Raw genomic sequence first — 15,165 nt, 5'->3', positions numbered from 1 at the left:
AAAATGATTAATCTAAAAAAGGCAAGAAAGCAGCATGAAAGGCAAAAAGAACAGAGAAAACCAATAAAAAACAAAGTTCTGCACCATACAACAATATTTCTATCAATGATGAACTGCATATATGACATTGGTCCCATAAAATTGTAAATTTAGTACAGCCTAAGTGTACATTGTTTATAAAGTCTACAGCAGTGGACAATAATGTCCTAGGCCTTCACATTCACTTATTGATGCACCCAGAGCAACTTCCGTTCCTGTAAGTTTCACATGGTAAATGCCCTATATAGATATACCATTTTTTAACCTTTTATACCATATATTTACTGTATCTTTTCTATGTGTAGATACACAAATACTTACCATTATCTTCCCATTGCCTACAGTATTTAATACAGTATCATTCTGTGTAGGTTTGTAGCCAAGGAGCAATCGGCTATACCATTATAGCACAGGTGTGTAGTCGGCTATAGCATCTAGGTTTGCATAAGTACACGCTATGATGCTTGCACAATGATGAAATCACATAACTCATTTCTCAGAATGTATCCCACCATTAAGAGACACATGACTGTAATAAGATGATAGACTTAAACCCATCGATATCAACAACTGCATTAAATATAATAGTGATAAATGCCTCCGTTAAAGGGCAAAGATTGTTGAAATAGATAAAAAAGCAAAATGAGACCTAAGTATGTTGTTTACGAGAGACACATTGCAAAGATATAATAACTACAATAAGCTGAAAGTAAAAGGATAGAAAAAGATATACCAGGTAAATATTAACCGTAAAAAATTTTGTAAGTTTTCATTAATGTCGATGTAGATTTCAAAACAGGGTATTACAAAAAAAGAAAAAAGAAAAATTTATGTAATTATTTTGATACTTATTCATATTGTAATACTTATATTGTTATAAAAGTTAAGAATAAAAGGGTCAATTCATAAAGAAAATATCACAGTCTTCAATGTGTATTTCAAGCAATCAGGTGTTGGTCAATTAGGACAATAAGCCAACTGAAAGCAACAATCAAGCCTTTATTTACTTACTATGACACTGCAAGGAGGAGGCACCAGTTTCCTAGGGTGTAGTTTTTCCCCATGGAACGATACTGGGCGAGAGTTAACTGAATGCAGTGTCGATGGGAGAATTGTCTCAATGACAAGGAATCCTAAACAAAAGGCTCTTTCTCTCTCTGTGGACCTATGGGCCAGGGGGAAGAAGAGAGGGCAGGTCTTCTAGCAGTGGAAAGATACTGAGTCAAAGTGGAAAAGTGTCTCAACAAAGGCCCCTGATAAAAAGGCCTCTACATGAAGGTGTTGAGTTAGGAATGCCAATATGCATATGAACATGGCTCTCCTAAGAGTCCTAAGTCCTTGACTGCAACTCATTCTAGAAAACTGATAATTGGCTATGCACCAAGGTGTGAGGAGGTGATATGGTTTGGATGTTTGTCACCTCCAAATCTCATGTTGAAATGTAACTCCCAATTTTGGAGGTGGGGCCTGGTGGGTGGTGATTGTTTGATGGGGGCAAAACTCACATGAATTATTTGGCACCGTCCCCTTGGTAATAAGTGAGTTCTCACTCCAAGTTCACACCACATCTGGTTGTTTAAAAGTGTGTGGTACCTCCCACCCTGCTCCCACTCTTGCCATGTGATGGGCTTGCTCCTGCTTTGTGCTTTGCCTTTCAACATGATTATAAGCTTCCTGAGGCCTTCACCAGAAGCCAAGCAGATGTTGGTGCCCTGCTTGTACAGTTTGCAGAACAATGAGCCAATTAAACTTCTTTTCTCAATAAATGACCCAGCCTCAGATATTTCTTTATAGTGATTCAAGAACAAAATAATACAGGAGAGCAGCTTCTCTCCATTAGGCCTGCCAGACAAAGCCTTATAATTGCCTGTGGTCAGACAGGAAGAATTACAGATAGGACTTTGGTCTGGAAGTCAGACTCCTCAATGAATGAAACTTATAATAAATTTCAAAGTAAATTCAATAAAGCTAAAATGTATGGAACTAAAAGGAGAAATTGGCACATCATACTTAGAGACTTTAATATACTTTTTTGCTATAGTTGATAGAATAGATAAAATATATCAGTAAGAGTGTACAGTTACCCTTGAACAACAGAAGTTTGAACAGCACAGATCCACTTATATGAGGATTTTCTTCCATCTTTGCAACCTGGAAACAGCAAGATCAATCCTTCCTTTTCCTTGTCCTCCTCATTCTACCCAACATTAAGGTGATGAGGAGGAAGACCTTTATGACAATCCACTTAATGGATAGTAAATATGTTTTCTCTTTTTTATAATTTTCTTAATAACATTTCCTATTCTCTAGCTTACTTTATTGTAGGAATACAGCATATTATTTATATATATATCATGCAAAATATTTGTTAATCAACTGTTTATGTTATTGGTAAGGTCTCTGGTCAACAGTAGGCTATCAGTAGTTAAATTTTGGGGGAATCAAAAGATACATGCAGATTTTCAAATGCATTGGGGTCGGCACCCCTAACCTTTACATTGTTCAAGGATCATCTCTACTTGACCTAATAAATGCTTTCAGTACACTATTGCCAACAACTGCAGAATGGATGTTCCTTTAAAGTACTCATGGAGCCTGTGCCGTAAAATAATTCTTAATAAATTTTAGAAAATAAAATCACACATAATATATTCTCTGGTCGTGCCAGAATTAAATGACAAAGAGATAACAAAAAGATACTAGGAAATCTTCCATATATTTGGAAATTTAAAATATACTAAGTGACAGTTGATTTAAAGAAAAATCACAAGACAATTAGATAATATTCTGATTTAAAAACTGACAAAAGCACAATGCATCACAACTTGTGGAGCAACTTCTACTTCCATCCCTTGGTTCCCAGATCCAGATATTCTTAATAGAGCCCAAACATATAATGGGAGAAACTAGTCACTGTGCAAAACATATACCACATCCTATAAGATGATACCCCATACTCCCAACATTGTCTCTCAGATGGTCCTCGAAATGAGTCTTTATTAGGCCATGCCAACTTTGTGTAAGGCAGACACTTCTAGATCAGTGTTCCTCAAACTTTTTTTAATTATCCCCTAAACAAACTTTTAAGATATTTTTTCCTAACCATTATAGTACCTAATTTTTTTTTTACCTCTGTCATTCAAAAGATACCCGGATGGCTAGATAGTAGAAAGGAGAGTTTTATTAGCAATATTGGTTTGCAAGCCAGGAAAAGAATGTCTCCAGCATAGACCAAAGGTGCTCTGTCTTTGTAGAGGGGAAAGACAGGTTGGGTTATATGCCTGGCAAGGTTTGTGAAGTCATAAATATTCAGCAGGTTTGAAGGGAAAGCTATACATATTTATGAGGGGAGCAGAGTGCATGCACGATGGACAAACATCCACATAACATAGAGCCATGTTCACTTTTGGGCTGAGTTTTAGCATTAAAATGAGGTGGAATTTGGCTCTTTACATCAGAAGTTGAAGTATAGGATGCAAAGTGTTTGTGTGTAGCCTATATAAGCTGCTGAAAATGGCTTAAGGTCTGCAGTAGTTTATCAGAAGAGAATGTTTATAAGGCTGATTCCCTATCCAATCAGAGTTGCAGTGGCTGGGTTGTAAATCAGAGTTAGGATAACTTGCCTGAAAGCTCTTATTGTTAAGGAGGTTGGTGAGAGTGTGGTTTGTCTTGTAGGGATTTAGAAATGTGTCATGCCAGCCAGACCCTGAATCCTCCACCCATAGGTTAACTTTGTTTCCTTAATCTTTAGGCCTGTTCTGATTGATAAAAAGGCATCTAACTTGGTCTAACTTGGTCTCTCAGATCACACCCCCTAAAACCAATTTTTTCCTCTTTAGGGGGCAGTATCTCTCCTGTTGATAATGTATGTTCTATATGATATGGTAAAGAGTAATACTAATACAAGCTAGTTCCATGAGAATTAGTTCCTTGCTACATTTCTTTAGCCATAAAGTGTGTGTCCCTTGGTCAAAAGGATGTTATATGTTGTACATGATGTCAATACGGTAAATGAGTCACTCTGTAAGTTCATAGATAGCCATGCTGGCAGAAGCATTGAGGACAGGAAAGGCAAATCTGGAATACATGTCTAGTTCAGTTAGAATAAATTGTTATGTGCTCCAGGATAGAACACATTGATAACCACTCCAGAAATTAACCTCACTACTGCAGTCATAACCTTTATAAGAGGCCCAGACTAAACAATGTGTTGAGTGGGTAACAGCTGGTCTCTTTTCTCAATTACTCCACTACTTTCTCAATGGACTTCTATACAAAGTGGTTTTGGTAACAGGCATGGAGGTTATGCATGGAATTAATATCAAAGACTAATGATAATCTGGCTTCCACCACTGCCAAGTGCCCAACCAACAATAGCAAAGGCTAATGTTAAACCCTTGGTAGAAAAGCATTCTCTTTGTAGAGATCAGTAATCTGCCTGGTAGGAAATTGATTATAGTGGTCCCACCCAATGAACACTTGTACCTTATTCCTACTGTCTCCCTTGCCTCCATATGCAAAGGTTGGAATCTCAATTGGCATCTATCATGAGACTCACAAATTCTTGATTGCCTTTTAACCTAACATTTGATTGCACTGTTTACCATGAAAAAGTTCCCAAGTATTGAGGCTGACTTTTTAATTCTGGCCCAGAATTCATGACTATTGAGAAGGAAAGAAATAACTTTTACTCTATCTATATAAATGAAACAAAGAACTTGTTTTCTTATACTTTTAAAAGCTCATAAAATGGAATAATATAAATTATAAATGAAGTCAATCCTCCTACATCTATAATTGTTCATATCATCAGGAATCTAACTGTATATCCAAAATAATAAGTTTTCAAGTAAAAATATAGTCTATGATTTATAATTATCCTCCTTTTAGGTTTAGGGGGAATTCTTGAGTAATTAATGCCTTTGGGGTCTTAATATCTGTTTTTGAATGCTCAAATTAAAACAAAGTAGAAGAGCAGGACTCTGTCAAATCTAGATTTGGGGACTTAATGATAGTTGGTGAAAACAAGTTAAGTCTGTTTTCCTTATATTGTCTGAGAATAGGTTAGGGTAACCCACATTTATACTAGAGTATTGCATTTGTTTCCAAGTGATTCAGCTAAACACCATGTAGATTTTCTATTAGGTAATAGAATGTCCTTTCTTAAAATAGCTGTAGCCCAAAAAGCTATGTCGTGTGAGAATGCAGTCAGAGAATTAATAAGGAGATCTGTACAGAGTACCTTGATCAATTTCTGAGGAGAAATGTATAATAAAGGATGAATCAAGGTCACTTTTCCTGATGTCACTCCCTCTGAGGAAGAGTTTGGCAGAACTGGGCCAACAGCGCCCAAGGGGAATTGGAGTTTGAAGCAATTATCTAAATAATTCAGACAAAAAGGCACACTTGGGTTTTGAAAGTCACCCATATGTGCAGAAGGGGAATCTAAATGTATTGCATCTTGTTAGGAATGTATTAAAGTATCTCTTGGACACACATACTGATATTGACGAAAAGGAGAAGTTTTATCACTGGAAAAACTAGGCTTGTCTACATTAATCATATTAAATAAATGCTCAGTTTTCTTTCTAGTTTGCCCTATAGATAGTCCCTTCATCCACATAAGAAGTACCAATAGTGTTCTTATATTCTAGCAATTATAATTCAGGATTTCTAAAATGATTTCCTCACTAAGTCTCATGACTTTTCATCTGTAAGAAAAAAATATCAGTGTAGCTGATATGGATACAAAACAAAGCAGGAATAGAAGATGAAAGAGCATCACCCATTTAATTCTGGAAAATGAAAAGACTTCACAAGCTATAAAAAATCATTTTATTCACAGGGTACATTTACAAATTTTCTCCAAGTAAGGGAGGTAGAGAAATTGAGACTTACTGAACCTTCTCACTACCAGCCTTAATTACAATGAATACACCAAAGAAAAAGACATGTTTTTACAGCAAAACTCCTCCTATGACATTGCATTTAGATTCGGTGGAAAGAAGCAAGTCAGCAGAACCAACAGAGATAGATACTAATTTTTCTAATCACACCGTAGAAAGTACCAATTAAAGTTTTCTTTTTTACCTGCAACATTTTAGATGAAACTCTACAAAAACAATTGAGCACACTGATTTTCTCCACACTTTTTGCCAATGTAGGTTGGCTTTAATAGAAAGAAGCAATTCCATATACTCTTCAAAGGTGATTTCAATTTTATAGTTTAATCTAAAATTTTTTCCCAGAATTATTATATCCATGAACTAGTAGTCAGATTATATTATATGAGAAAAAATAATGTTTTAATTTTTCTATTTTCTTATCTCCAGCCTCAAACTTTGCTCTTGAGAAATAGTTTGCACACATGTGGAACAATATTAAAATGTGCCATAATAGAATTAAAGAGACCAAAAAGACACCTTTTTCCCCAGTGCTTTTTAGACTGACTATGCTGCACGGTAACTGGAATTCTAGTAATATTTCAGACTTGTTAAAGATTAAGCAGGCTTTTTGATGGAGCTATATTTGTTCTCTTCTCTCTAGTGTCTCTATGATATACCCTAGTGGCCATCAGACATCCTAAATTGTGAGTCCTGTATATTAATTATAAGGGGAGTGTCTATAGTAACCTATCAACACCCAACGGTGCTCAAGACTGAATGAAAAACAGTGACAGATTGATTCCTTGCTTCCGGTGTTTACTGGAGAAACAAACATTAATCCTCTTGCAGTTATCACCTATGGAGCTTCCTACTAGAAGGTTCTATGACTTCAATGAAGGATATTTACATACTATTATCAGACTTCTCCAAGGCCTATAAACTATTGTGCATTTCTATAAAATAGTCACATTTGCTACATTTATAGGACTTCTTGATAATAACGATACAACTTGGAACAGACATGATTACATCTCTAAAGTGACAGAGGTATATGAAGGAAACATATAAGGAAGTAGGGGTCAAGCCAGAAAAAGTTAAGGCACCCTCTGCCACTCCCCACTCCCACTGAATCAACCATCTCCCTCTTCTCCACAGGTAAAGGGCTTATGTGTGTTTGTGTTGTGTACACTAGAATACAGGGTAGAAAATGCATCTAAGTCAGCTTAAGTAATCATGGATACAAAAGCCTGTTACTGAAGTAATTGTAGAAGCAGGGTTAGAACCTCCTGTTCTAACTCTAGCTATGCATAGCCCACTTTCCAAGGGTGAGGGTCAAAGTGACACTTCCTGCTATCACTGCCTCATCATGACAGATGTAAATAATAATCTTATTTGGGGAATATGTACCAAAGTACAGACAAAAAAGGGCTATGAAAACAGGAGTGTGGGGCTGGGCTCGGTGGCTTATGCCTGTAATCCCAGCACTTTGGGAGACTGAGGCGGGCAGATCACCTGAGGTCAGGAGTTCGGGACCAGCCTAACCAATATGGAGAAACCCCATCTCTACTAAAAGTACAAAATTAGCCGGGTGTGGTGGCGCATGCCTGTAATCCCAGCTACTCCAGAGGCTGAGGCAGGAGAATCGCTTGAACCTGGGAGGCGGAGGTTGTGGTGAGCCGAGATCATGCCATTGCACTCCAGCCTGGGCAACAAGAGCAAAAAACTCTGTCTCAACAAAAAAAAAAAAAAAAAAGAAAGAAAGAAAGAAAGAAAAAAGAAAACGGGAGTGTTGTTTCACTGCGATCAAACTCCCAGGAGAGCACCTCTTGGGAAGGGACAGCAAGGGGTGGAGCCTTGAGACTGTCATGGTCCAAGTGGGTAAACAGGTACCACTCTGTTCTCTCCGTCAGCATCTCATGATCTGTCTGTCACACTGCTTCCTCTAGCATCTTTTCTCTCTTTTTTTTTCTGTTTGTTGTTTTGTTTTGTTTTTTGTAACCAGGTAAAAGCAGGAACACAGTCCCCCATTACCACAAATTATGCAGGCAACATTCCAACATTTGGGGGAATCGCAGGGGCCAGCACATCAGGTGTGCAATGGATAAGCTTCACCCAGAGAAAACTATTCATTATTAACCATAACAGCTGGATGACAAGATATTTCCTTTAAAATATTTCAAAAAGGTTCCATTCTTGAGGCTGCACTCAAGGTCAACAGCCTCTTCCTTGCTTCCTGCTGAACTCTCTTCTGAGATCACTCCCAATCATCTTTTCAAATTAAAACCAAGATTTTGTCTCTCTTTTTTTCAGTTTGGTTAAACCTTTTTTTATTACAATTTTCTGTTCGTGATACTGTGCAGATAAAATAGACATTAACTGATTCTTACTTTTGTTTGCCTTGGATTATATCACATCTCTTAGATGTTTATTGGTGTTGTGTGAAGCATACATTTTAAAAATAAACATCAAAAGAAAGTTTAATTACATAGAAGCAGAAAGAGGCAGGATCAATATATTTGGATATTATTCCATAAAATTCTCAGACAGCTTGGCATCATTGATTATATCCCACAGCTTCAACAAGAAAAAAATTATCTGAAAGAATTTTAGCACAATATAGAGATCAATAGAAACACAGAGGAGTGACCATAAAATATAATTCCTCTTCTGTGCTTTAAAAACTTAGAGTCATAGGCTTTGACTATCTGGCAAATGCTCGCAGGCATGTAAGTCAATTTAAAATATGGTATTTATTCCTTATGTATTAGAGACAGAAGAAATCAGAAATGTTGGCACCAGAGAAAACAAATTAGAGGGAAACAGAAACATGTATTTTCCCTTATTGAAATGGTGAGCAGGGGCTGTGTTATGTTTCAATAAGCTTTTCATTCATGCACTTGTTTCAATCTCTCACCCCTAAGATGTATGTAAAAAATTCAAAAGACAAGTCTGGGCTGAGGGTAAAGCAGATGGTATCCATTTTCTTATGATAGAAGGGAAAAAAAGCTACAGCAATTATAGATTCAAGTCTCCTTCCACTTGCAAAATAGAAATTTTCTAGTGCTCAACCTAAATATTGTGGCCTCATATTTAGGAGTTTATAAACAGACGCTCTGGGCTTCAGAATTCCTGTGAGTTAGTCTCTAGGACTTTTAAAGAAGCTATGTAGGAACTGGTAGAATATTTGATATCTCCCTAGCTTCAAGGACTCAGACTATCCATACGAATGAGGGGGGAAAGTTCCACTTTAGAATCACTGGCAGGGCTATAACTAGGTCGGGGTGATCAGACTCTGCCACAAAACACCCAAATTTAGACAGCACGAGTTCAAGCAAAAACAAAACAGTTTAAGGCAGTGTAAAATTTTGAGGTCCTCAGCGAATTTCCACATTACCTCTCTAGTCACAATGTTACTAGCTCAACTCTGGAGCCAAGGCAGCTCTCCTGGGAGAGGACAGAGACTGACGATGCTAAAAAGCCAAGGTTAAGGGTAGAGAGCACTCTGCCCTTTTACATCCTGAGAGTGTGGGGATAGGGTCATCTCCTTTCAACTTGCCTCACCCTCCTCCTAGCACATAGTGGAATGAAGTTGCTAGTTATGTTTACTGCTGACTTTATTAGAGGTTTTGACCTAGGTTGCCAGGCCTTGAAATTGTTAACCCACTTCTATCACTTCCACCCCTGATGTGTGCCCAATAAAAGTCATATAACCTGAGAGTCGACCTATACGATGGGAAGATAAAGAAAGAAAAAGCACAACATTACTCTCAGTCCTTATTCCTCCACAAGCTTGCCGTCAAGTTCACATAAATGTCCTTATAGCTTTTGATCTTTGGAATTCTACAAACATAGAGAATATATTACCTGGTGCTGGTGGGAAAGTATTTACACAACACAATGAACATTTCCTAAAGTTTTCAGTGGACTGGTAATATTCCCCTCCCCCTTAGGTCCCTCCTAACAAGTATTTGTCAGTGAAAAATTTCACAAAGTCAGTATTTCAAACACAGAAGTTAAAACTCTGGATGGCTGACTTTCTATTAATAATCAAAAAATGTATATAATAAAGTTATAAAACTGGAATATGTAGCTGCTGACGAAAAGAAATGTTATCAATATTGTTTCCATTTTGGATCATCTATAACACTCTTGTAAAGCCTTTGACTAATCCAAGGGTATTTTTGGCAAATTTAAAATCCCAGGATTTTTTCAGTTATTTTCCATTTTAAGCCATGTTGTCCAGATTGCTTCAGGTGCAAGTTATATATAGCCTAAACAATTTTTTTTAGCCAAGAGAAAGACATGAGACATCACAAAGCCAAACACAGTATTGTCTGAACATGTGCCATTTGAGATCATTTACTTCCTACCCTTGTGAAGACAGATAAAAGTGAACTGTACAGAAGCAAAATCCAGTGAGCACTTCCTTAACTTCTTGTATGAGAATTATGCAGTTTAGATGTGCAATTTTGTATAAACTTTTGGCAAAATCCTCTATACAAAGCATATGTGTCTGTGAGTCATTGTCCATATAAAAATCTTTCAAATAAACATTACTTTTCTTAATTATGGAATGACTTAATCCTTCACCTACCTTAATTTTACTGAAGTGTGATTAAAATTAAACAGAGGGCATCCTTAGTCATGATCTTTGGAATCAATGCAGTTCTCAAATCGAGGCTAATAAAAACTAAAATTCTATCAGGGTACTAGTTTTTAGTCTCTTCACCCTTCCTTTTGCCCCTATGGATCAGCCTAATTTTTATGACTACACAACAATTTTTTTAATTAGTCTGATGGTACAAAGTGATGCCCCCTCTTGGCAGGTGCATCACCAAAAGTGATTAAAGATTTTCTTATTGAATGTCTTCTAAGCTGAATTTTAAGAGTCAGTTATATCAAAATGTAACTGATCAAATCTGGAAAAGTACCAGGCCTAATTCTGAAGGTCTTAATTTCAGATAAACAAAGAAAGATAATGGGAGCTTAGAATTGAAGATCTTAATAATACAGTATTCCAGAGCACTCTACAGGATGATTCTAGCGAGGTCCTTACTTAGGAACACATAGCACAGTTAAGGATAGAGATGCCTAACTTCATGCTACACACACACACACACACGCACACACACTCCTATCTAACCAATTATGTCCAAAAGGCATATGTATGGTGTATCTAGTGAGTTGTAATCTACCATAAGAAAATATTTTCATTAAATTGTAGTCATATTTTGAATGCTGTGAGCATGTATATCTATCTTTAAGTGAAGACAAGGTGGAACAATCAAAATTTCATTTTGGTCTAATCCAGGTCTAATCCAGGTCTGAGATGTCAACCTTGATACTACTGACATCTCAGCCTGGATAATTATTTTGCTGTGAGAGGCTGACTTGTGCATTGTAAGATCTTTAGCAGGATCCCTAACCTCTACTAAGTACATGCTATTAGCACCCTTGAGTCATGAAAATAAAAAATGTCTCTGGTCTCCAGACATTGCCAAATGTCACCAGAGAGGGATAATGAATCACCCCAGCTGAGAAGAACTGGTCTAATCAAACATCACCAGCACTGGCCATTTCTGTTTTGCCTTTCAGAACCCACATGAAATAGTTTCACAAGTTTGTAAACTAAACATTATATATAAATCTACTGCATAAATCTATCCCAGGCATCATAAAAAGATGAAAAATTTCCACATAATATTTTCTTTCTTTTTCTTTTTTTTTTTTTTTGAGACAGGGTCTTGCCCTGTCACCCAGGCTGGAGTGCAGTGGCACCATCTTGGCTCACTGCAACCTCCACTTCCTGGGTTTAAGAGATTCTAGTCCAGATGATATTTTCAATGGAACTGTGATGTATGGGCTCTATGGAGCTCATTAATTACATTTTAACAATTAAAGTACTAATCTGAGTAACATTTTATTAACTTTTATATGCGTTTTTGTTAAGCCTTTTATATTTTTAATGGTATACTAGTAAAAATGTATTCTTTTTTAGGTAACTGCTAAATAACAATAGCTCAAAAGAGGAAACATATTTAAAGTTTCACTCAAAGTGAATATTTAACACAATTTCTTCATGGTACATTCTCATTATGTTTTTGCTGCCGTATAGCAAACCAGTTCTCCAATAGAATCATTACTCTCGAATTCCTAACTTTCTAAGTAACAATATAATCTGCATTATCAACAAGTCATATTTTAAATTCTAATTTTTATAATAACCTCACTATTTAATTGCATTTAGAAATGGTCTACTTCAATGATGTAGAATTTTGCCAAGGGCTTTCCTATGTTTATGTCATGTTAAATTAACCCACAGAAGATACCAGCCATTATTGTTTACATGGTAACATGGTATGCTAAGTTTTTACTGTTAAAATTAAACTAGAACTTTTTGGTACAGTTTACCTACAATTTAGTGACATTTAAAATAAAAAAGAAATTGAACTCTAGTGTCTCATTTTAGCTTAAGACATTCCAAAGTATGAAGACAACGAGAGGCTTCCCTTACCCTTCTCTGAAATGTAAACACATTTGGCTGCTTGTAATCTGTCAGTAGAGTTTTCTTACTGTGTATCAAAGCTGTTGTAACAAGCTAAGTAGTCCTACCTGCTACTAAGGAAATAAATAGCTACGAATTCACATTTCTTTACTTGTACAAACTATACCTTGTGTGACCACGCTCAACAGCAAGCCCATTCATGAGATTTTGGGTAAAATCAGGATAAGTAAAACAATTCTGCTCATTCCGGGTAAGCATTTGGGGGTAAGACTTGCATCTTGTGCTGTTATGGGTATTATGTGCAGCAACCAGTGAGCTCGGTTGTCTTATATCAACATGTAATGGATAGTGCATAACACATTTGTGATTCTCCAACACTGGTTACAAATTTTTGCCATACCAGGTCATATGAGTTCAGCTTTCATAGTTGCACAGTAATGAGCTTTGTTTAACTTTGTGTGTGTGTATGTGTGTCTACATGTATGCATACATGTTAAGCCTTTTACATTTTTAATGGTATACTAGTAAAAATGTATTCTTTTTTAGGTAACTACTAAATAACAACAGCTCAAAAGAGGAAACATATTCAAAGTTTCGCTCAATTCATTCTTGCATGTATGCATACATGTCCTTTACCTTGCAGTGAATATGCCACAGTAGATAGAAAAGGGATTTGTCTTCTGGTCTGTCTTCCACAGAGACTAAGCTTTTCATCAATGTGCTTTCCTGCATTTCTGAACATTAAATTACGAAGACAATTATGCCAATTTGCAAACAAATAATTCACTCATATTGGTAGTCTTTTGCACTAAAATAAAAATGACAATGCAAACAGGCTTACATAATGCAGACCTAAAATTGGGTTTATGTCCTAAATTCTGAGGAAGGAAAGTGGCTCCTGTTATCCAGACTATGAAGCAACACAGTCTAAATTCAATAATGCTTCACATTGTCTCTGTGGACTTGACAAAAGAGGAAGAAGCAATTCTTATGTAAAATTTTAAAAATAGAGGGGAGCTATAGTTAATATAGACGTGGCTCACCAAATCACAATTATCAGCAGTAACATTTTGTATCTTTATTACTCAGGAAGGGATTTTTTAAATCTACCCACCCACTTCCCCAAAGAGGGCAAAAATAAATAATAATTTTTAAAAAACCTACGGTTCTAAAGCCAGTCTTAATAAGACAGGTTCTTATTAATATTATTAAGCCAGTTTGTGTTGACAATCAGCAACACTTTTACCCCAACATTTTCTTTGTTCTACCTTGATTGGTTCCTCAGCCCTAACAACTCGAGTCTGTCTTGTTTTTGAACTGCATCTTCTAGATTTGAACCATGTGCTTTACCAACAGCATTTCACCAGCATTTTACTAGTTGCAAATCTGCCATGTGCTATAAAGTATTTCATAGGATGTTTCATTTCTTATTTGTCCTCCAAGCCAACGCTGAAAGTAAAGTTTTGCTTGGATCTTCATTGCTCCTTTCCTGTTTTTCCAAGGGCCCATGCAAACTCATGAAACAACTTGACCATTCCCTCTTGGAGTCACATAGAAAACCTAACAAAAATACCCTGGTTCAGTCCTTTCTTCTTCCATTGTCCCTAGGAAGTGGGCTGGAGTGAGGTATCTTCACATGGGTCCAGCTGCATTCTCAGTGCACCGATTTTATGAAGATACCAGAGTTGGAGAAATTCCTCGGGCATGGCATGGAAGCCAGAAAAGGGTAAGACGTTGTCATAGTAGTGGTGGCTGATGGGCTGCTCATGCATATTCACAGAGAAGGGCCAGAAGCCATAGATGGCCACCTCTTCACAGAGACCCAGAGCTGCGCTCACCAGAAAAAGTCCTGTGGACAGGCGCTTGGCATGGATTCCTCTACTTTTCCAGAACTTTCCAATGCTACGCAGAAAGTTGGGGTTGGCAAACAGCACTGTTTGATTGGCACCAACATCTGACAGTGTATAATAAACCCTCAAAGATGGCTCTGTTCCTGTCTTCATAGAAAAGGCAGGCATGTAGATGTAACTGTGGTTATAGATTTTCATGTTGTCCACAAATGTCTTTCTGGACCACAGAAGGTTCTGAAACCTATTAAAGAAAAAAAAAACTGTTCAATTAAACCTAGAGAAAAAGAAACTCACCAAAACCCACTCTGTTGTCTTCTGGTGGCCCTGATACCTCAAATCATCTCAATGAAACACATGAAAAACACTTTATTTGTATTTAAAATCCTCCTTGAACTTATCAATTATCTCTCATCAAATAGCCTGACTTTTTCCCTGACCCCAACTTCTTAAAACGCAGTTAACATTTGTTAATGGGGCTCCCTCTGAACTAAAATGCATTATACATTTGTTCTCTTCCAGAACGTTTTTGCCTGAAATGGAAAACGGTTTAATTCTCATAAATTCCTAAAGGTTGTTGGCTGGGATTTTGATGAAAGGTACTTAGGTGGTCTAACATAACCACAAGACTGGTTTCTTCATCTGCAAATCAAAGGAATCGCTTCTAAGATACCTCTCTCCACTGAAATTCTATGATTCTATAAATATTCAGATTCATCAATGTTACAACTATAATATTACATGGAAAAAGGAAAGCTTGTTACTATTACAAAATGATGCAGGGAGTTGCCCATATTGCTTGCTCCAAAGAACTCTACTTTCCTATGTTCCTTCAGTTTGGATTACATGAAATTCTAGTGCAGTTGTAGAAACAAAGATACAAATAAGT

The 15,165-nt window shown here is 36.7% G+C and overlaps 1 protein-coding gene across 5 annotated transcripts in view; it reads right to left on the bottom strand.

Annotated features, from left to right (window-relative positions):
• Positions 1–5,857: 5,857 nt before the first annotated feature.
• ST8SIA1 (ST8 alpha-N-acetyl-neuraminide alpha-2,8-sialyltransferase 1) overlaps positions 5,858–15,165 on the bottom strand; it is a 184,145-nt gene continuing 174,837 nt past the window's right edge. For all 5 annotated transcript variants that reach the window (XM_055095864.2, XM_055095863.1, XM_034936180.2 and 2 more), the window contains one exon: positions 5,858–14,520. In XM_055095864.2, coding sequence (XP_054951839.1) covers positions 14,034–14,520 — 487 coding nt within the window. In that variant the 3' untranslated portion in view covers positions 5,858–14,033. The remainder of the gene's footprint in view (positions 14,521–15,165) is intronic.

This window comes from Pan paniscus, chromosome 10 (genome assembly GCF_029289425.2).
Source record: "Pan paniscus chromosome 10, NHGRI_mPanPan1-v2.0_pri, whole genome shotgun sequence".
Classification (NCBI taxonomy): Eukaryota; Metazoa; Chordata; class Mammalia; order Primates; family Hominidae; genus Pan; species Pan paniscus.
This window is presented reverse-complemented; position numbering and strand designations above follow the sequence as displayed.